This window comes from Cynoglossus semilaevis, chromosome 12 (genome assembly GCF_000523025.1).
Source record: "Cynoglossus semilaevis isolate Cse_v1.0 chromosome 12, Cse_v1.0, whole genome shotgun sequence".
Classification (NCBI taxonomy): domain Eukaryota; kingdom Metazoa; phylum Chordata; class Actinopteri; order Pleuronectiformes; family Cynoglossidae; genus Cynoglossus; species Cynoglossus semilaevis.
In genome coordinates, this window is record NC_024318.1 from 13,085,853 (window position 1) to 13,107,714 (window position 21,862).

Below are 21,862 nucleotides of genomic sequence, written 5' to 3' on the forward strand. Positions count from 1 at the left end.
GGCATGTTGCCAGAAATGCACCTCATAACATAGATTTCAGGTCGGTGGTAGCGATGGATGCCTGGTCAGATGTTCTCCACGACACACTTCGATGTGAGTTAATTAGTCATGGAGGACTGTGGGATGAACACAGTGTGACCCTGAACAAGGGCCCGTCTGACTAGCCTCAGGCCCACTGGCACAGCTCTATTGTTCAATAGAGTCCTGTGTTTGTGGACTGACGGAGAGGAGGGGGCTTCTCCCTACTGACTGCCTCAATTCAGCTGGAAATCAGAGCAGCATCAGTCCCACCGTCCTCCCCCCTCCCACATGGCCCTAGCAACCACGCCACGCCGACAGTTACCAGGCAACCAGACAATGCTGGAGCCAGTGGCTGTGGTGTGGTGTGCATGTAAGAGAGTTTGTGTTTTGTCTGTAATGCATTTAAGATCAGAAATGGCAAGCAGAGAGCAGAGGGAGTGTTTATCATTGGTCCAAAAATGTTCAATGATGATTATTTGTAAAAGCAGCTCTGGGGTCTCTTCCAACAACAGTGATTTTCTTTGGCGAGCATATAAAGAGATTATTTTGGATTAGGCGACATTAATCATGTAGGATTTGACTGGTGATGGTTGCATTAGCCACGTGTCATTTCACTTTCTGTCCTAAACAGGTCATGTGCATTTTAAAAGAGAATCTCACCTCACACAAACACACACACACAGTATACAGTATACAGTATATATATATATATATATACACTGCTTATTTTCTAACCTACCCCTGAAACAAAATCAGGAGTTCATCTTTAATTCATGTCCCATCAATTTTTAAATGCATTACATTTTATCCTGAAAAAAGATAGAAGGAAGTACATTATATTTGAAAGTTTCTTTATTATTTATTTATTCATCTTTATTAATCTTTTGTTTTTATATGCAAATTACCCTGTTTCTATGCCCTAAATATTTCATTTTTCACATTCTGGTTCGTTATGTGTTAATAAAACACAGTAATGCATACTATCACGTCAATGTATTATCATTTCTCATAAGAACCAAATTATTATTAATTCAGTCAGTGTATATGAAAGATTAAATTGTTTGGCATAAATAATACACACTCCTTAATCTCTTTCTTCAACATGTTTTGAGACCTTCGAACGCTAGGTGGCGCGTCGTTTCCACCTGTTTCCTGTTGGTGTGAACTCTGACCTCACCGTCTGTCGTCGGCTTCACATTCCGGGAGGATTTCTGCGGATTGCATGATGAAAGTGTGCCTTTAGCTCAGTTGATTTTAAGCTGTTTCATGAGCTGAGTGGCGGCTCCACTCACTTTTTAATGGGATTTACTGACACAAATGGCTTTACGCATGTCTCGCCTGCTGTCGGGCTCTGTTTGGTTGTGTAGCTAGTTAGCTATTGGCTAACAGCTATATGCTAACAGCTACTCTTACCGCTGATTCGTGAAAAAAAAGCTCCGCTGTCACGTCTCTTCGCTGGAGATCAATGTGAACCAGACGCCAAGAAGTTGGCTATCTCTGTAGAACTATAAACGCTCTCCTGTCAAAATGTGTCCGCTGTCACTTTTACCCAGTGATGGAATAAGCCTTCAAAAAACAGTGAGCCACGGTATTTTGTGTTAGACTGTGGGCTAAGGAAGAAGTGAAAGAAGACCTGTTGGACCGAGCAGACACAAACAGGGACTAAAACCCTGGTTTGGACTAACGACATCCAGCATCAAGTGTTATCGTCCACAACCTCAACCAATGATGGCTAACGTTACAGACCTGCAAACCAAGTACAGCAAACTGGCTCAGGAGTATTCTAAGGTATTCAAAACTCAACTAACACATGTCCATTATATGCGGATAAATAAAACGACTACTGTCACAGTCATGCATGTACTGTTTTCTTTTTTACATTGGAGGGAGTCAGGTGTCGCCATGCATGTTGAAAGTCTGACACTAAGCCCTTGAGTTGCAGCTGAATTGTAATAAGTTAGTCAGCCTGAATCACACTGACTTATACTGGCCTTATGTTTAGATAAATATCAGCTTAGCAACTTTATCACGTGAAGAGTTACAAGGTAGCTATAGTTATACATGTACGTACAGAGCTACATGTAAACAAATACAGATGTAAAGAACGTTCACAGTCCTGACAGAGTACAGTCCAGATCAAAATGGTGCTGTTCTTACTTAGTGGCAACATTGCTCACCGCTATTCTGTACTGTAATGCTCTGCCTCACACCAATTTAGCTTTCTGTACACACAATATTTAATAAAACATAGTTTTAGTAAGGTAGTACAGTAACAATATAATACATTTTCCAGTGGTGAAAGAAATACAGTAAATACAGTGAGCCTTGGGTGTTTATTCACCAGGCTATGGAAACATTGCTAATTAAATCAGAGAGTGAGGTGTTGGCTGAAGTTAACTCCATCACACCACATTTACTGTATATTGCTTCAAGAATTGATTGAAACTGACCTAATGTAAACGTCTTGCAAGCCAAAACAAAGCACTTTCTCAGTTTTACCAACTGTGCAACACAAAGTATTTTTAGTATATTTAGTTGGTTGTAGGCTCCACTGTAAAATAGGCCAAAAAAGTAATTAAAAAAGAAGAATCAATGCCAATAAGTTGTCAGAGAGTGTAGTTAAAATATTCCAGAACCCCACAAATACAGGGAATTCCATCATGACTCTAATTAGCTTAACATTGATTTGATGTTTAAACTACAGTTAGTCTGTGGAGTCTTTTACTACAGTTGCATTTTAAAAGTGTCAGTCACAAACAGACACTGTGTCCTGGAGCTGCTCTGGTAAATTATCAATGAGCAGAAGTGTTTTCTCTCGTGATCCTTTGTGCCTGTCAGCTGACAGACCAGGGAGCATGTGCTTGTTCCTGTTATACTCTGTTCTTCCTGTTGGCCAAGAACCATATCCTGCTCAGAAAATGCTGATGATGGAAATGACAATCACAAACAGTGAAACCCAGAAAATGTTCACAGAACAAAATGACATCAAGCTTTGCAACACTTTTTGCACACTTTTTAAACTATACACAAAGTCTAAATGGTCAGTACTGTTGATGTCTGTATATTTTCAAAGGGCTTTTCACTACAATAGAACATTGATTAATCTGTTAAACTCACTCATTAAAACACCGATGAGCAACTGCCAGGACCTAATGAGGTATGAGTGTCTTGCATCATGGACGCATGAAAACTAATGGAGCCTGGGGTCATTCATTCATTTGAATGCAGTTTTAAGTTAAAAAAAATGAATTTCAAATTGAAGATGAGACTGCTGATGATGCTTTATACTATGGTTCCTTGTCTTTTCCTGTGCATTTTCACAGCTCCGTGCCCAAAACCAGGTGTTAAAGAAGGCAGTTGTGGATGAACAGGCTAACTCTGCTGCACTTAAGGTAAAGTGGCTTTAAAATAACATGTCAGGTCACGTCATGTCATGAAAATGAGCTTGAGCTTGGTGCAGTGGTGCTGATTGTTATTGTATTATTGTTATTGATGTGTTATTGTATTATAACATTATTGATAACATTATAACATTGATTTTTGCCAAATGTGTTTTTAACTGAAGTTAATCGTATTTCCCTTCCTCAACAGGAGCAGCTAAAGCAGAGGGAGCAGAGTCTGAGGAAGCAGGAGCAGGAGATGGACAGTCTCAGCTTCCGGAACCAACAGCTGGCCAAGAGGGTGGAGCTGCTGCAGGAGGAGTTAGTTGTCAGTGAAACCAAGGGCAAAAAGGGAAAGGTGATGATGAGCGGAAATCTACACTAGTATTATAGAGTGTGTGCTTGAATTTTAAGTGTACATGACAGCACCAATTAATACTTAATAGTAATTTTAAGAGTGATTGTCAAAATAGCATTTTTCAATTTCCTGTGATTAAACTGATATTGGTTTTATGGAGCTGCAACACAATAATCAATGGCCCTTTTTTTAATTTCTGCAGAGTAAAGGAGACTCTCCCTCACAGCATGGTCTGCAGACACAGAGTGTTTTTGATGAAGACCTACAGAAAAAGATAGAAGAAAATGAGCGACTTCATATTCAAGTAAGAAGTTAGACCACGTTCAAACTGATTGTATCCTTGCTTCATGTTTTCCATTGGAGAAGCACTGCAGAGGAACCGTACTGTCTTTTGTTTACTCCTCAGTTCTATGAAGCAGATGAGCAGCACAGGAGGCAAGAGGCGGCACTCAAAGCCCGACTGGAGGAGTTGGATAAAGAGTCTAAAGAGCATCAGTCCGTCGTGGACGAACTCACCACTAAGTACATGGAAACAACAGAGAGACTGCAGGGCGACAAGGCAAGACTGGAGGTAAGTACGATGAGGGCTGGAGAAAGTACACAATTTTGAAATTCACTTTGGTTGGGGGAAAAATGTACTTAAATCAACTCATTTTTTGTTCTGCTAGGTGAAAGTGCAGACCTTGGAGAGGGAAACAAAAGAGTGCAGGATGCGAACAGAAGAATGGTATACCTACTAAACATGCTCTTTAATATCATGATGTATATACAAATCAGCCATATTTAACATTTAACCAGACTTAAGCACTGACAGACTTGGAGAAGGATGGTAAGAACCAACACAGCAGAGCAGAACAGTGGTAAATATAAAGGAATAACACACAAATTACTAGGTGTTAATGCAAATGTGTCACTTAAATAATTATATGTTTTTACATTAATGTATCAAAAGTACAATTATTATTTATTGATGTATATATGAGTGACATTTCCATCGATTTGCCCCAACTTTGCTGTTAGAGCCCACCATACGTTTGATGTTTAACCAAGTACCTTTGTCACAGTTCAATCAAATAAGACACACCTCTCTGTAAATATTGCAGAACAACTTTGATACAACTTTGCCCCACACTGGTCCAAGTAAATGGCACCAATATTTTGAAAAATAGAGAGAGATTTTCTTGTTTACTTTTTAAATAAATAATAACATATTTATGAGTGTGAATGAACATTCAATCTCAGGAATCAGAAACAACTAAATTTTTATTTTGCTGTTGTCTGCCATTGGATTACTCAGTACATACTCTCAACTGTATAACCTTTAGTGCTGTATCCTAAGGGCATTAGCCGGCACTGGGATTCTGCAGACTTGTTTGACATGGTTGCTGTCCTTAGCCATAAATGAACAAATAAATAAATAAGGATATATCTTTATAAATATTTTGCATTTAGAAAATTCTCATAATCTCCTCCTCGGTCTGTTTCCATAGTCAGCAGCAGTTGAGAAGGTGTCAGTCGGAGCTGAACAGACAGGTGAAACAAAGCAGCAGTGTTATTCAGGAGAAAGTGCCCTTCAATGACACCAGTAAGTATCACTTGCACAGAATGATGTAATGATACACCACCATATAAAACTATACAAGAAAAAGTCTGAGGTAAAAGAGTTTATATTTGTTCAGCCAATACTCATACTCCGCTTGTCTCTGCCATCCTGCAGAATATAGCGACTATAACAGCTTGAATGTGCCGCCACACAATCGAAGGCATCAGGTGAGAGGAGAAACCATGTTACTGTGTGTTTGTAATTCAGTCAGGTTCCTTATTTTTTTCCCAGTAGTACTACAGCATTACGACTAAAATAAATATTACAAAAGCATTTATCCTCCAATCTGTAAACTGTTATTATCCACAATACTATTGAGCATTAACTTGAGGCATATCAGTGATCTGTTGATTGTTTGTGCACTCTGTTGATACAGCTTAAGGCCCGGGATGTGACAGGTCAGGCATTGAGCTTTATTCAGGACCTGGTTGCTGCTCTCTTAAACTTCCACACCTACACAGAACAGAGAGTACACATTTACCCCCGAGACTCTTCTATTGAACCCATTTCCCCTCTTAACCAGAAGGTGAGAAATCCAACCCACAAAGTGACAGAAACTGTTTCTTATAGAGTAGAATGACTGACTGTGTGTGTTGTGTGTATATTTCTCCCATTTTAAACTCAAATCATTCTTTTTTTTAACCTAGTTTTCACAGTATCTCCATGAGAATGCTGCCTATGTGCGCCCTCTGGAGGACAGCTTTCTGCAGTTGCACCAAAGCATTACAGAAGATACGGTCACAATACTAGTGAGTAGGGTTCACATGGTTCACTTGGTTCTTTATTTATAATTAGATGCTGATTTTTGTGTTCTTGCTGTTTGGTTAAAGGAGACTGTGGTCAAGCTGAAGGGATTTGCTGATACTTTCTCTTCATACTGCTGCTTTCTACAGAAGATCCTGCCCTATCAGCTAAAGAGGTCAGCAGTGTGTGAGCTTTAGCATTTGTAATACAGAAATATAGTCAATATGACTGCATTGAAAAGTATTTGTGTTTTTCCATCTAGTCTTGAAGAAGAGTGTGAGGCATCGCTTTGTTCTGCTGCCCTCACTGCAAAAAACCAGGAGCTTCAGAATGACATGAAGAGAGTTACTTCTGTGTTTGACAAGCTGAGGAACTACATGAATATGTTGGCCTTACCCAGTATGGTTTCACTTCTGCTCTTCAAGTCTGAAATATGACTCATGAATAAAACATATCTTTCTTTAATACTTGCACTTTCTGTGCAACATGTTGCAGGTGTTCAGCAAGATGCTGTTCCACAGAGCAGCATCTCAGCTGTCTTCACTCAGCTGGCTGCATGCCTACACAGTCTTCACGATGCCGTTAAAGGTGAGCCACACTTGTGAGGCACTTGAACAAATCACAAGCACTGCCTTTTTAAAAAATGAAACTCAATATGTTAATGATGACAATGATTAAAGAAAACACACTTTTGTTGTTTTGTTATTAAAGAGAAGCCTTTAATGTAGTGCATGAAAAATGCTATTTTTGTCACAGTGTTGCAAACTTTAAATATAACTTGTCATTTGATCAAACTAGGATATTAAGGTAAACTAAGTGGTTTTCTTTTATTCCTTCTTACTGTTCTCTTTTCAAACCCTGTGTATCTAGAACTCTCAAAGCATTACAGCCAGAAGGCCAGTTTGGAGCAGGAGCTCCCCACTGTGACCCAGAAGCTCTGCACGACCACGCAGTGCCTGCTGGGATCTCTGGCTTCTCTCACCAGCAGCACTGGCAAGGTACAACCAACAGAGGGCAGACAGAGTCCAGGCTTGGCACTCCATATTTTGTATGCCCAGTCAGTGTGTCATGTATTTTGCCTCTGAAATGTGGATTATGCCTTTCCTAACCCTGTTGCAGTGAGGATTTTTTAAAACCTTTTTTTTGTAATCAATTTAAACTTTTTAAACTGCTAAACATATTTATATTTGACATCAAAACAAAATTAAATCAATGTTTGCTGCAAACACGTACATCTACTAGCTGTTAATGGTCTTTTAATTGGGGCATCCTCATCTTGATTATTCAAAATTAATCATAGTTAACAGTGATCAATGTAAATTCAATTGTCTGCGAGTGTGACAGGAAGTACTAGTAGCCGTGTGGTGGGTCACCTTTGTAAACACCAAGCACCCATGAAGGTGTAGAATTTGTGAAACACTTTTTTAATAAAAATATATTCCGTGAGACTGTAGCTCATTCAGTAGAAACAGCAGCTACAAACACCTGCAGCATCGACAGGTTGGGCTTTGTGAAATTTTACTGCAGCTGGATGGTGTGGGTAATTTCCCAGTAATGGCAGTTACAAAGACAGGACTCAGGTGGAGGGTGGTCACATTTTCAAAGATATTCTCCAAATCACCGTTTGCACAGCTGCTCCTCAGTCAGATTAAGAGACAATAGATAGGTCTTTGTAAAAGGTTGGCCAAAGTGAAAAGTCATAGTCCAGTCTGGGGTAGCAATGTTTTGAACACATGTAGATACAGTGCAAAAAGTGCGGTGCTGGCAACAGGTAAATGGCTCAGAATGCCATGATGTTTTTTTCTTCTTCTTTTATTCCTATCATTTTATATCTCTCCTTTGTTGCAGATAGCCACGTTCTACAGCAACAACTTGGACTTCTTCACATCCTCAGGTTACACTCCCAAAGGCAGTGGACTGACCCTCAACCCCTTGCAGGCGGAGAACATGCTGGCCAACAAAAAGAAAGCTGCTGCCTATATCTGTGCAATACAAAAGGTTACTATCTGCTTCACCTCCTGATCTCCCAGGTCTCAGCTTTGACATTCCTACGCCTTTTGGTAGTGGCATGGTGAAGAACAATTTACAAATGTCAATATGTAAACAACAGTAACACACCTTTGTTCTTGTTTTATGCTTTTATCAGCCTAGGCCTCAGTCTGTTCCGTACAGAGAAGCTCTGTCAAATCGCCGCATACTCACCAGCTCCACTGAAAGCAGAGAGGGTCTCACCCAACAGGTAGGTCATGTGACACAGATGCTATTTATTTTGTGAGTTCATTCATTTAAAGATGTTTCCTTTAACTCAGAAACTAAGAATCTACATAACACATTGGTTTAAACTATTTATGCTGAAAATGCAACTAAATGGTGGTCGGTTTTGTTGACAGAGCATGGAGCCGTTTTTAAAAAGTACAGTATTAAGCACCACCCGATGTCCTGCTATGGCATCACCCGTCTATGTATAGAGATAACATTAATTTGCAAGGCAGTCAAACAGACGTGTCAGACATGACTGTTTTTTCTGGGTTTTTTAACCCAAATGCAAGACAATACAAGAGGAGACAAAAGTTTTGAAAGCTTTCACTGCCACTTTAAAACTCTGATTTGCCCTCTTCTCATGATTCACTGTCCACTCCTTTACTGTCCTCCTGGTCTCCTGCAGGTGCAGCAGAGCCTGGAGAAGATCACTCGACTGGAGCAGGAGAAGGAGCACTGGCTGTTGGAGGCCCAGCTGGGGAAAGTGCGATTGGAGAAGGAGAACCAGCGCATTGCCGAGCTTGAAATACAGCTTGCTGCTGCTCTGGGTGGAAATCTAAACTTGCAAACATCTGGAGGCAGCGTATCCGATCTAAGCAACGAGGAAACAACGTCGACAACAGAGCAGAAAACAACAGCGAAGGAGACGACACTCTGTACAAGTCTGGTACAGTTTCTCTTCTGTCTCAATTTGTGTAACCTTTAGAGGAAATGTTTAAACTATGTCTGATTTGTTTCAACAAAGGGAGTATTATCATTCTTCTTGTCACTAACCCCACTGAACAACACTGTGTTGTTTTTTTTAAGTTGGTGATTTTACAATGCAGCCAGAATTCAAAGTCTTGCTTTATTATTGTCTGCACTCTCTTTGTAGTCACTGCTAATAGTGTTGTCTCTTGTACGCATGTTTATCTGAGTGGTGTTACATCCCCATCTGTAGATTTCAATTTGCTCTGACTTTTCTCCCTTTCTCCAGGTTGGTATGTTGTGTACTACTCCTACAGTTGAAAACGTAAGTTTACATTTTACCAGGAAACAGTGTGAATCGAGATTTTAAAAAATTATCAAGTTATATATTATTTTCCTGTCTTTGTAGGCAGGAGACGAAGAGTCTAGAGAGCAGCTGATCAAGACTCACTACATGACCAGAGTTGGAGAACTCACCACTCAGCTTCAGATCTCAGACAGTAAAGCTGTGCACTTCTACTCTGAGGTGAGGCCTTTGATGGAAATGTTACCTGAAAAACCCTTTCTTACTGCAAACATGGGTTTTTTTGTATTTATGTCAAATAAACAAGACCTGGCGTCTACATTTCAGAGACCCCAGAGTTCAACTCCCTTAATCCATTTCTCACAGAAAAAACATAAGCAGATGTTGCTTTTGTGAGTAAAACATGGAATTTTTAAATAGATTTTTACCACGATGGTTAAATCCTACCTGGTGCTTCATATTACTCCTCAACAGTGATGAAAGCCTACAGACACACTTATGTTCTCTTAATGAGGTTCTCCATTTTCATTTGTTCCAATTCAAAGATATGGGACTATTACATTTAAATTTATGTGAAACTTCTTTATCTTTATCTGAACTGGTATAATTGTCTTTATTAAAAGTTTCAACCTTCATGACTAACTGCCTCATCAGTCACTCTTACTTTGTTCCATAGCAACACAGACCCAGCTGGTCTTTAGTCTGTATCTCAGGTATAAAAATCGCTGCTTGGTCAAAGTGATCATTTACATTCCAAAGCCTTCTTTCTGCGTTGGTCTACAGTCTTCAGCAGTTACTTTCATTTTTGAGAGCAGGACAAGATCAAGTCAGATTTAATTCAAAAGAGAAAGTAAAAGAGAACCTTAGACTTGCCTATTATTTTTTATTAGATTCTAATGAATTTTAACTTCTTTCTATGTGTCTTTTGCTCAGTCTTATAGTAAAGATTATAAAGCTGTTGTTGTCATGGTCATTATATTGTCATTATTGATGTATTAATAAATATTTGGAGGTAAATCTTGGCTAAATTAAAGCAAAGTCACATTTTTAATACATTGTTCTTTGGTAGGAAAATATCTGGATGAGTAAAAAAACTATTATGGTAATTGTTGTCTTATTGAAATACTTTATAAGTTGTATATGATCTTTGTGCCACTTTTAGTGCCGGGCTTTGGCAAAGAGATTATCAATTGCAGAAAAAACCCGGGAGTCTCTGGGTGAAGAGGTCAAACTAGCTACTCAGGACATCACACGATTGCAGGTAATTTTCAGTCTTCACTACTTGACATCCGGACCAAATTACACATCAACCTTTTGACTGCTCATATTCTGACTGTTTGTCACACAGGACGAGTTGACTACGACTAAGAGAAGCTATGAAGACCAGCTTAGCATGATGAGTGACCACTTGTGTAGCATGAATGACACTTTGAGCAAACAGAGAGAGGAAATCGACACACTTAAATTAGGCAGCAAGGTAAAGTAGTTTTGTTTTTTGTGCCATTTATTTCATGCATAACTGCCACATTCAGATGTGTTCTTTATCAAATCTTCAAGAAGAGTGATTTAAGACAGCAGGTGTCAGAGGGCACCAATATTTACTCTTGCGAATGTGACATTGTAAAGTTTCTGTCAGTTATGGGGCATACTTGGGAGGTCATCTGTGGTGTTAAGGTTTCTTCCCTGGTCTGATGGAAAAAGCACCTGCGCACAAAATGTCTGAAAATGTCATTAAGCTGTAGAGACTGAGGGGAACACATGTTTCTACATGTACGCACAGACATGGCTGCATGTTTGAAAGCTGCAGGACAGGGCACGTTTGGCGATTTCAAAGGTGATTTTTCATCGGAAGTCCACAAGCAAGTCTTGGCATGACAGGAGATTTTCAAATGGAATGCATATCAGATTTGAGCTTTCTGGGCAAAAAAGTGCTTTTGGTTTTTCCACTAATACCAGATGTGTTTTTTCTATTTAGGGAAACGCCAAAAAGAACAAGGGTCGCTAGAGCTACCATTCAAATTCTGGCTCAATGTGGCATCACAAAGAACACTTTGAGAGATGTGTGGGACTATGCAGCCTCATCAGCAGAGTTCTGGTACCAACACTACCGCTGTGGCCAAATCACAAGATGGCTTTACAAGCCTCAGATTCCTCTACTGTCAGTTGGTGTCAGCAAAAATGAACTCCACGTGGGCTGTAACGTGGTTGACTGAGGAAGTAGCTTTTTTTAAAATATGTCTTTGTCACAATATCAGATGAAAAAACCATGATTTTGTTTAAAAATTGTTTTGTGAAACTGTACCCAAAGCTGTCGCTTGACTTGTATGACAAACAGTAACAGCTTATCTCCAGAAGGGACAGAAAGGGACAAACAACTTGAAGACCAAACCCTGCCTGTCAGTGTGAGTTGCTGTATGTGCGCAGATTAAAGTGTGCACCAAATTAAATATGTTTAACATTTAGATTTTTAATGATAAACAGTGAAATTATTAATGAAAGTGGCTCCAAGGGGCTGTGTGGAGATAAACAGTATAATATCCCTTCTGTCATTATTGCATATATAATGAGATCTTTTTAAAAAATATATAAGAAAAGCTGAAAAGAGAAATGTCAAAGACCTACATGAGTGCATTCCAAGTTTCAATCATGTGGGAGTTAAGATGGAAAAACAAATGTAATCTGCCTTGATGTTCTGATTAACTGTGTGGACCAATAGAACACGGTTAAGATGAGCAAGCTGTAGCTCGTTTAAAGTCTTGTCTGTCTGTGTAAACTATCATAACAACTCATCTATCACCCAAGTGTGGACGTGCACTAGTGTGGCCAGTCTTGACATTTATATAAATATTTATATATGTTATGAGACAGATTCCTCTAAGGTTTGAGAGGCGATTGCACAAACTGTATCTAAGTGGTGCTTAGATGACCTGACTCATGTAATGTGAAAAGTTTACGGCAAAATAATGGCTCACTGTAATATGAGATCATTGAAGGAGAAGCGTCAGACTTTACCTGTCCAACCCTTTTGGCAACCCTTTGATCACAAAGATTTGCCAACGCCCTCTGACCCAGTAAAAATAATAAATAACTCTTGTACTCTTGTAGTATAACCTGTTAAAAAGCACATATGAATTAATATGTGAAACAGTTACAAAAAGCTTGATGAACTGAACTGTGTAGTGCTTTAATAAATCCATGTGGCCAGACTTTTTCTAACTTTTCATTTACATATTTTTGGATAGTTGGATGGTGCAACAGTCAGAACACACCCTAACTACTGGGAAATGAAAAGATTACCAGTGGATGCCGTCACTTTGTACTGGAAGGAAAAACATCTCATTTTGAGGGGAATTAATGATGCTTTCATGAACAACTTATGCTTCAGAGGTCAAGTGCTAAAAACGTAATGGCAACTTCTTTTTGACAGCCATAGATTTGGTCAGAAAGGATAGTGAGCTGTGACAGTGACTAAATACAGAAAAACTGCTTCAAGTTGGCCCCGAACTAGCCTAAAAATGTTAGCACTCTTATAGTCATGCTTTCAGGAATGTATATATCTAATAAAAAAGATTAACAGTCTATGAAGCTGCAAAAGTATTTGAGCAAACAGCTGGTATTTACTCAAATAACTTGCAAAGAAAAATGGCCTTTATAAGAAGGGATGACTACAAGTACCAAGTGCTATACTTATGAAGAAATAATGTAAACAAAAGTTAAAATGTATGTAATGTAAACAGCTATACATTATCACAAAATAGCCAAAATGAGAGATAATCAAATATCAGACAATCAAACTCACTGTCAAACTTAAATGCTAAAATGAAAATTATGAATAAAATATGGCCATAAATGGCTATGAGTACCTGAAAAGTTAACAAAAAACACAATGTTTAAATTTTCTTAGCTAAAATAATAATATATTGCATTATAACGTTTCATAACATTTTACACATGTAAGTATAAATATTTTATCTAATATTCTGTCAAGATTTATAAAATCAATTGAGTGTAGCGGGAAATTCCATTGAATAGTTAACTGTCCAAAGCCAACGACTCAAACTGTTGGATAGTCAAATTTCCTACCGTCTTAAACGCCCCACTTTTGTTGATTCCTGCTCTGTCCCGCTGGAGGACAGTTGACTTGTGTGTTCAGTCAGGAGGGTAACCTCTGACTCTCTGTTCCTACAACTGCAGCTCAAACTCCCAGGATTCACACTCTGCCATTTTGAACAAAACCGGCTCGACGTCGACAGTTCAGACGCTTCCAACAAACACAGCCATGAGGTAAACGAGTAGAGTTTCGCTCCGAGTTTTGTGAGTATGTCTTTGTTTTGGTGGAGTTTGCAGACTGTGGTAGTTCAAGGCACGTCAGAAATTTATTTTGTGTTTGTTTGTTCATTAGTCGTGACCCAGCTGTGACTGAACTGTTTTCTGCTGCAAAAACTGCAAAGCAGAGAACCATCATTTGGTTATTTAACGCAGTTAAAAATAATCAAAGCAGAAATTGCGCAGAAGCGGGTGTTATCGTACACTAAGCGGGCCCATCCACACGGGCCTGGTTTCGGTGTGTATGGAAGTTCACTGACACGGATTTCTGTTTACGGTCCACAGACTGCAATTAAAGGACAAGTAAATCAGAGGTTGTGTGTGAATTAGTGACCCCACTCGCGTTTGAACAAGGGGGATTTTGTAAGTGAACCACAGTAAGTTTACCAGTAAGTGCAAAAATGTTGTCATGACAGTCCCTAAATACAACTGCCATGTTTCATTAAAGACAATTGGTCTTATTTGGAACTTTTTTTCGTGCTACTAATCATTAAACGCAAATCTTTTTTTCCCACTGCATTTAACAAAAGAGAGTCCGTTTCTCTGTCAGTTGCTTCAAGTCTTGAAGTAAACACTACATGCAGAATGTGATATGACAGAATTACAGGTTTACAGAAGAAGACTAATTTTTTTAAAAACTTAATTACTTCATGTTTTGTGTCATCAAATTGCTTTGTTTGGTATTTGATAAACATTCACAAAAAGATGCCTGTGTTATGTCAGCAAAATGACATGATTAGCCTTTTATTAAGTGGGTTGGTTTACATACACTGTAGATAAATGTGTGTAAGAAGTAGGGGGAAACATATATACATATACATTTTTACACTACAAATAGTTATATGCAATTACTATGAATGTAGGTTTAAGGAACTTTACAAAACTGACTGTCATTCATTCTTCATAATATTATCTAGACATGCACTTCTAACTCGGTTTTGTCATATTAACCAAGGATTTTGTTAGAGTGAAATTGAACCAGTGAAGTGTTATAAATACAGATTTGGTTATCATTAAACAGACAAAGGTAATAGACTAAATTAAACCCAAATAAAGTCAAATATCCCATAAATGTTTCAATGAGCTCCGGCTGCAAAGAGCTGTGGGTTGTTGATGTCATGTTAGCAAACTGGAATGAGGAAGGAACATATGCTATACTTCACTTATCATATCAACTGTGTAATTTCCCTCTGGGATGAAAAACCAGTGAAGAGGAGCCGCATTAGAACTGTGGCCATTTTTCTGTCTTTATGGAAGACAAATATATTTCTAACACCATTCGAACATATCCTGTTGGTAATGGCTGTTTATGTCTGTGAGTGAAATTCCATCATCACAAATGTGTGAAGCAGATGTAAAATCCCTAAATCAGACTGGTATGAGCATCAGTAGATAGTTAAGTTTGTTATTATTGGGTCGACGTTGTTAGTGTTTCTAACAATTGTGATTTAGTTTTAGTTTCACGCACAAAATAACCAGGAAAATACACACACACACACACAAGGGGACAAAGGTCACTTTTCTATGGGTGCTATTGAAAATGTGTCATCAGATTTTTCAGCTTTATTTATTTATTTATTTATTCTGAGTGCAGAGGAAGTGTACAGAGAATTCAACAGAAACTTATCTGTTTACCCAGGAAGCATCAGTCATCCAAGTTCAAGTTCAAGTATTACCACAGAATTTTTTATTTTCGAACCACAAAAGTTTCACTCACTGTTTCCAGCAAAATGCTGTTCACTGTCTGGTACACATTGTGAGTTCACCTTCAATTCACATTTTCTCATGTTCAGACTTTAGTTTCAGTTTGTGACTGCTGTTCCTCTTCATCTCTCGTCTTCCTCCTTGTCTTTGTTTGTCATGCCATTCCAGCCTTTCCCACAGTGTTAATTATGATGACTTGCACCCAAAAGTGCTGATGCTGTCCTTTTAAGCCAATAAGTACTATTTGGCATGGCTGGACGGCTGGGTTTTCAGCCACTAATTACGATTATGGAGCTATACTCCATGAGGTGTATCCTGTATTTTGCCTCCTTCAGGTTGAGCAATGTTTGTATAAGAATAGAAAACAGAGACGCTGCTGCTGCATTTGTGTAGAAGTGGAAAAGATGACCAAGTCATTTGGGATTTATTTGAATGATTCAAAGAAAAATTGGACTAGACTGTAAAAGCCAATTTCTTCATAAAGAAATGTTACACGCTGTCACAAAAACCCTTGAGCATTTACTTTGTGACTGTCTTGTTATGTTTGACATTGATAATCAGCCACATGTCCATGTGGAGCTCTGTTTTGAAATTTGATTAAATTATATTTAGATTAAAATAGTTGTCAGTTCACAGGGATATAACAGGCTGGTATTTCCTGTGTGAAACACTGCTTGTCTCAGGGGAATGTGTGGAATGTATGCCTTTGTCCGGTGTAGATTTAGCAGCTTCTCATTTCTGGGCTGATTTTGGAAGAGACAACAGAGTGAAAAGGAGGATAAAAAAAACAGGCAGTGACCTCTGCGGAGTACCCACCATTCTCCATGTGTATGTCTTTCAATCACAGCGTTGGGATTTAGAACCAAAGGGAGGGGTGAAGTTGTAGAAACGTCTGTGGGCTCCTGCAGATCCCGTCTCATTACCAAGATATTCCTCAGTGTTTAATGACTTGTCAATCCAAGTCTCCAAACCATAGCCTTCACTTCCCTGTTTATTTATAGCTCGGAGGAACTTGCCACTGAATGTCCTCCATGCAATCACATGGCTGTGATCTAGAAGGGAAAACAGGAGGAAGGCTGTAATTGAGGCTTTCTGCTTTCAATTATTTTTTTCTCTTTCATGATTTTATTGGGATATGAGGCTTCAGTGTATTTTAAAGTGGCTTCTCTGAAGCCTTAGGGTATGCGCTGGTATGAGCACTTTGAAAGATGTATGGTGATTTTGAAGCAAAAGAATTGACTACGAGATTGTGTGAAGTTTGTCAAATTATCCAAATCGCCACTGTATCATTGGTAGGCGATATTTGAACAGTCTTTGAAAGTCACCACTATGTAACCGTAGTCCAACTTTTCTTTTGCATCTTTGTTCTTTATGAAGCATCGTTCATAAGGCGCTGTGCTAAATTACTAGTACACTTATAAAATAAATTCTCATTTCTTTTCCATTCATTTTCTTACAGATAAAACAATTCTATTTTGGATAGTAAGTGATTGGTCAAAGGTGTTTTTCTTCCATCACACCTTTGAACTGGACATCAATCATCTTCAACTATGTGTTCGACCAACCATTCTAACTGGGTCACCTTTGAAGATGACAACACACCGCCCTCGACACCACAGAAGCCTCTACAGTCACCGGGGTTCATCAGTTCCTCAGTCCCTCGTCCCAATGGTCTGAAGTTGGTGTTTCCACCGATTAGAGACACTTCCCGGAACTTCAGTTCCTCCGTGGAATCACCACAGAGTGGTGGGAATTCTTCTGTACTATGTAACACACCTGTGTACACTGCTGTGGCTGGAGCACCAGGCAGTGCGTCCCAATTTAATTCTAATAAACGGGAAAATAACTCCTTTTCTCGCAGTTTGTCCAACACATCAAACTCCTACATGCCCTCCCCTGCGCCTGATGTTCCAAGTCGAACCAGAGATGGATTAAGTCCCTTCCCATCTTTTCAGGGGAACTCAGGCCATTACAACCCCTTCTGGGATGGACGTAGATACAGCGAAGATGTCGACAGTTCATCCTCAGACTCAGAATGTGACAACAGCTTACCACGTTTCTTCATTCGCACCAAAGATGGCAGTGAGCCTCCACGTGACCACCTGCAGAATTCTTTCTCCTACGTTTGCCATAAGCTGGAGGGCCTCCAGTCGGAAGCAAAGACTGAAAATGGTCGACAGAGGCGGCTGAGTTGCAACGCTGAGGTTTTAAGCGAGAAATCGTCCAAGTTTGTTCCCCGGGGTCTGTTTCGAAGCAAGAGGAGAGATGGCTGGTCTGTCCTGCTCAGGATTCCGGAAAAAAAGAACCGCATGTCTTCGCGACAGTGGGGGCCGATCTACCTTCGCCTGCTGCCTGGAGCTGTGCTGCAGATGTACTATGAGAAAGGGCTGGAGAAGCCGTTCAAAGAATTTCAGCTCTTCCCTCAGTGCAGGCTCTCAGACCTTAGAGTGGAAAGTAAAGTCCTCACTGTCAAGGTGGAGCATTTTTCCTACACTGAAAAGAAACGCTTCAACCCGAAGTTGGAGGTCAGTCATGAGGCGGAGGTTGAACAGCTGCTCAAGTTTGGCTCCTCAGTGCATGAGGACATGGAGGACCTGGTGGTCTCCATGGAGGAGGAAATCTTTAAGCTGTGTATGCCCCATCAACAGAGGCGTCACTTTGAGGAGCAGGAGCTGTCGTTGCAGATCACTGATCATATCTGGGTACAACTAGATAAGTCCGGAGGAGTCATAGAGCGGACAGCTGTCACTCAAATACACTGCTTAGCTTTTCTCAGTGGACTCGGGGATTGTTTTTTGGCTCTTAATGACCTGGGACTGCTGCAGTACAATTCCAGCTACGATTCCGAGGATGAAAGTGAACTGTGGATGCAGATAGCCGACTGTCATTTTCACAGATGTGTCAATGAGGAAGAGTTTCACAGGTCCAGACTGATTAAGTTCTCACCTCCTGACGCCTGCAGGGTGGAGCTGATGAGATACAAGACGACTGCTTTGGGCTGCACGGAGATCCCTTTCTCAATCAAAGCTGTGGTTACAGTCCAAGGGGCCTATGTGGAGCTCCAGGCTTTTCTGAACATGTCTGCAGCCTTTCAGTCCTCTGTTGGTGGGTCAGACGGCTACCCGCTTTGTGAAAACGTTATAATTCGTGTGCCTGTGCCAGGCGACTGGGTCAAAGTGACACAGACGGTGGCCCTACTGCGACAGAGGTCATTGAAGGCCCGTATGAACAGAAACACCTGCCTGGGATCCATCAGCACTGCAGATTCACAGCCTGTTATACAGGTGTCAGTCGGAACTGTCAAGTATGAGAATGTATATTCAGCCATTGTGTGGAGGATCGAAAGACTGCCCGGAAAAAATATGGGTAAGACGAAGAAAACAGTATGGGTGTCAGAGTAAATGTGTTCACCAAAACAAAATCATTTCTGAAATAAGTCAGATTCAACTTTTGTACATATGTTAACACATATATACATACAAATGATGCAAACTGTATATCCAATAATCCCATTGCCATCCATTGATTCGGTACATGTTGTTCTTTACACACATCGTAATACAAAGTTTAGGTTTCACCAAAGCACCTCAAGGTGAAGGTTGCTAATTTCATTCAACATTTTTACATTTTAATTATTTAATCATTTGACTTGGTCACAAATTAAAACTTGTGTGAAACATACATGCCTCCTGTTCCAGCAATGATTAGGAGTGTATTATCTTCATCATGGTTAATCTACAGCTAACCTGTAATATCAGATTTAAAACCTAAAATATTATTAGCTTCACGTTCGTTTTTATCTGTGTAATTTTAAAATTACTTGAAAATGACTAGAAAAAGCCCATATGTTCAGATGATACTGCATTACTGCTGTGCTTCTTGTCTGAACAGTCACTGCCTTGTTAAATTCTGATGAATATAATGTGTATCTGTCTATAATGAGTTTGTCACTGATGCCAGTGATGTATTGCTGAGGCTGAAATTGTACGTATTTGTTTGATTGATTTGCTTTGAATCCACTTAATGTGTTTGGATTTTAACATTGGTGTAAGACTCTCAAATGTTGTTGTCTTTTTGTCCTCTGCAGCAGTGGACCACCCCCATTCTCTCTCCTGTAAGCTTGAGCTGGGATCTGATCAGGAGATTCCCAAAGACTGGTACCCTTTTGTCACCATGGAATGTGAAATTATGGGAGCTGTTGTGTCACAGACCAGAGTCAAATCACTGGGCACAGTAAACGACATCCAGCCTCAAAAACATCTGACCAGTTGGACACGGTACCATTGTCAGGTAAGGCAGCTCATCAGTGCCCCCACAGTCTGAGATTCAACCAAATCTAACTACTTACTGTATTTGTTTTTTTTTTTTTTTAGCTGGAAGTTGAGAAGAAATGGATTGAAACTGAGTCTGAGAGACAGTCTGGCTGTATGACACAGTGATGGACAAAGAAGATGACGGTTTCATTTGTATTTACTTCAAACTGTCCAAAGGTGATGGGTGACTTCCTGCTTCTATCTGGTATTAAATTAATCTAACTACACATAGCCTACAACCGATTAGTCTCAATTAAAATATATATAACATTGCCATTTTACTTAGCACTTTACATCTAATACATGTATTATGTAAGATAATGATTTTAAGTGCTGTATATAAGCTTGCATTTGCCTCATCTGCACTCCTACAGAATTATTGGCAAAAAATGTGTGACAAATGAACTGTATGAGATTGTTAATGTTAATTAATGTTAATAAGCTGTTTTCATTGTGTTTACAGAAACCCTCTTTACTCTCCACATACTTCCAACTAGCAGCACAGCGCAAGTACCTTTACTCTACATTCATTTACACAAAAGCCTAAAGAGCAATAGCCAAATAAAGAATAACAGGTTCTGAAGGTTCCGGATTTTTATTTGCATTACCAAATCCGTTCAATCTTAATGATGCTTCCAAACAATTCTGCCAACTCTAGAGGTACTGTGGAGTTGGCAACAGGCAGTGCCCTCTGGTGGCCTTTGTTATTATGTGGATTTTTTTTATATACAAATTCTTTCAGTATATAGGTCTCAATACCAACCAAACTACTTAAAAAAAGGCACAGGTTACTGTGTTTAGCAGCAATGTTTAAGTCTCAGCATTTTGATAATTATATCATAGAATATGTTTGTATAAAATAATTTGAAAGTTGAAAGAAAGCATTTATACTTGAGGGCAAATGAAACATCCACATTTATCAAAAAAAAAAAAAAAAATCTACTGCACACAGTTTAATGAATAATGAATAAAAACATATCAGCAGTCCTAAACATTATGCTGCCAAAACTACAACATGGACAAAAATAGCTCATTACTGTTGCTTACCTCGACCTTTTGACAATGATCAAGGTTGTATCCTTAAAAAAAATCTTTATTTAAACAAATCTTTATGATGTGACTTTTCGGCTTTTGGGGTTTTAAAAAAATGTTTGAGCGAGGATGCTGAAGCTATAGGTAGAACTAAGTCTTTAATTTTTAAGTAGTCTGCATGAGGTTCCTGACTTTGGATGGATAATGTGTACAATGAGATTAAATTCTGAGTTAAAGCTGATTCCTGGTGGTTTTTTTTTACTGATAATGTAAAATGATAATAAAATGTCATACTTGTACTTGTACAGAAAACTTTAATTTGAAACTAGTAATATCACAATATTTTTTAAATTCTTTTTATTCTTCAGAATACAAAATTTATATTATTACAACTATAGAACATATTCTATATAAAACTGTATAATACAATATATAATACAATTTTGTATTTTTGCCCTCAAATTGAAAATATTTTTTGTTACTGTATTATCATAGCAAAGACATTTACAGAAAATGTAAATAAATTATATTAAACACTATATTTATAAACATGCCAAAGAATTACGAATTACGATTTTTAGGATCTTAAAATGCTCTAATTTGATGAGAAACATGAGAAACAATATATAATTTTGAAAAAAAATCACAAAATTTTCATCATACTTTTTTAACATATGACCAAAAATAGATAGATGGATGGATGTACTTTATTGATCCCAGGCTGCGAAATTACAGAAGAATTAGAATTATTTGTCATTGTGAAAGAGCACACACACACACGAAATGTGACGTCTTTTTATAATACATCACCAAAATGAGCAGGGGCTGAAAATTAAAAAAAAAATTCTAATACAGTTCTCAAAATGCTTCAATTTGATGAGAAACTTGTGGAAATTATGAAATTTTAATAAATATATTTCAAAAATTCTGACCAACATGACCAACATTCCAAAATATGTTTTTTTCTAAAAAGAATTCTCAAAATGCTCTATTAAGATGAGAAACATGCAGAAAAGATTTTGAAAAACAAATTTTCTAAAAATTTTCATCATTCATCATCATTTTACACCATCTGACATGACATGCAAAAGTAGGATTTTACTGAAACATGTAAGGCATGTTTTGGGTGAT

General features: G+C 38.7%; 2 protein-coding genes across 5 annotated transcripts; both read left to right on the forward strand.

Annotated features, from left to right (window-relative positions):
- Nucleotides 1–1,173: 1,173 nt before the first annotated feature.
- ppp1r21 (protein phosphatase 1, regulatory subunit 21) lies at nucleotides 1,174–12,562 on the forward strand. The gene is made up of 22 exons (XM_008322253.3): nucleotides 1,174–1,809; nucleotides 3,345–3,413; nucleotides 3,613–3,759; nucleotides 3,962–4,063; nucleotides 4,166–4,330; nucleotides 4,428–4,486; nucleotides 5,250–5,344; nucleotides 5,477–5,529; nucleotides 5,739–5,888; nucleotides 6,010–6,111; nucleotides 6,193–6,281; nucleotides 6,369–6,505; nucleotides 6,602–6,694; nucleotides 6,977–7,104; nucleotides 7,955–8,104; nucleotides 8,253–8,345; nucleotides 8,772–9,032; nucleotides 9,342–9,377; nucleotides 9,462–9,578; nucleotides 10,519–10,617; nucleotides 10,705–10,833; nucleotides 11,332–12,562. Exons 1-22 carry the CDS (start codon nucleotides 1,747–1,749, stop codon nucleotides 11,359–11,361), a joined length of 2,367 nt encoding a protein of 788 aa, XP_008320475.1. The 5' UTR covers nucleotides 1,174–1,746; the 3' UTR covers nucleotides 11,362–12,562.
- A 907-nt stretch (nucleotides 12,563–13,469) lies between these two features.
- On the forward strand, nucleotides 13,470–20,972 carry ston1 (stonin 1). 4 transcript variants are annotated; one of them, XR_522438.3, is made up of 5 exons: nucleotides 13,470–13,640; nucleotides 16,846–18,752; nucleotides 19,474–19,676; nucleotides 19,760–19,904; nucleotides 20,163–20,972. XR_522438.3 is itself a non-coding variant. In XM_008322252.3 (4 exons), exons 2-4 carry the CDS (start codon nucleotides 16,937–16,939, stop codon nucleotides 19,823–19,825), a joined length of 2,085 nt encoding a protein of 694 aa, XP_008320474.1. In that variant the 5' UTR covers nucleotides 13,470–13,670; nucleotides 16,846–16,936; the 3' UTR covers nucleotides 19,826–20,972. The 4 variants fall into 4 exon arrangements, 2 of the variants coding, with proteins under 2 accessions (XP_008320474.1, XP_008320473.1); XR_522437.3 differs by having other exon boundaries at nucleotides 19,760–19,876; XM_008322252.3 differs by having other exon boundaries at nucleotides 13,470–13,670; nucleotides 19,760–20,972.
- Nucleotides 20,973–21,862: the final 890 nt, after the last annotated feature.

Excerpts from the sequence above, each read along its gene's own strand:
- ston1 (XM_008322252.3), top strand. The coding sequence starts at position 16,937 with ATGTGTTCGACCAACCATTCTAACTGGGTCACCTTTGAAGATGACAAC. Across the intron at positions 18,753-19,473 it reads ACTGCCCGGAAAAAATATGG|CAGTGGACCACCCCCATTCT; the intron begins GTAAGACGAAGA and ends TGTCCTCTGCAG. Across the intron at positions 19,677-19,759 it reads GGACACGGTACCATTGTCAG|CTGGAAGTTGAGAAGAAATG; the intron begins GTAAGGCAGCTC and ends TTTTTTTTTTAG.
- ppp1r21 (XM_008322253.3), top strand. The coding sequence starts at position 1,747 with ATGATGGCTAACGTTACAGACCTGCAAACCAAGTACAGCAAACTGGCT. Across the intron at positions 5,530-5,738 it reads CACACAATCGAAGGCATCAG|CTTAAGGCCCGGGATGTGAC; the intron begins GTGAGAGGAGAA and ends CTGTTGATACAG. Across the intron at positions 10,834-11,331 it reads CACTTAAATTAGGCAGCAAG|GGAAACGCCAAAAAGAACAA; the intron begins GTAAAGTAGTTT and ends TTTTCTATTTAG.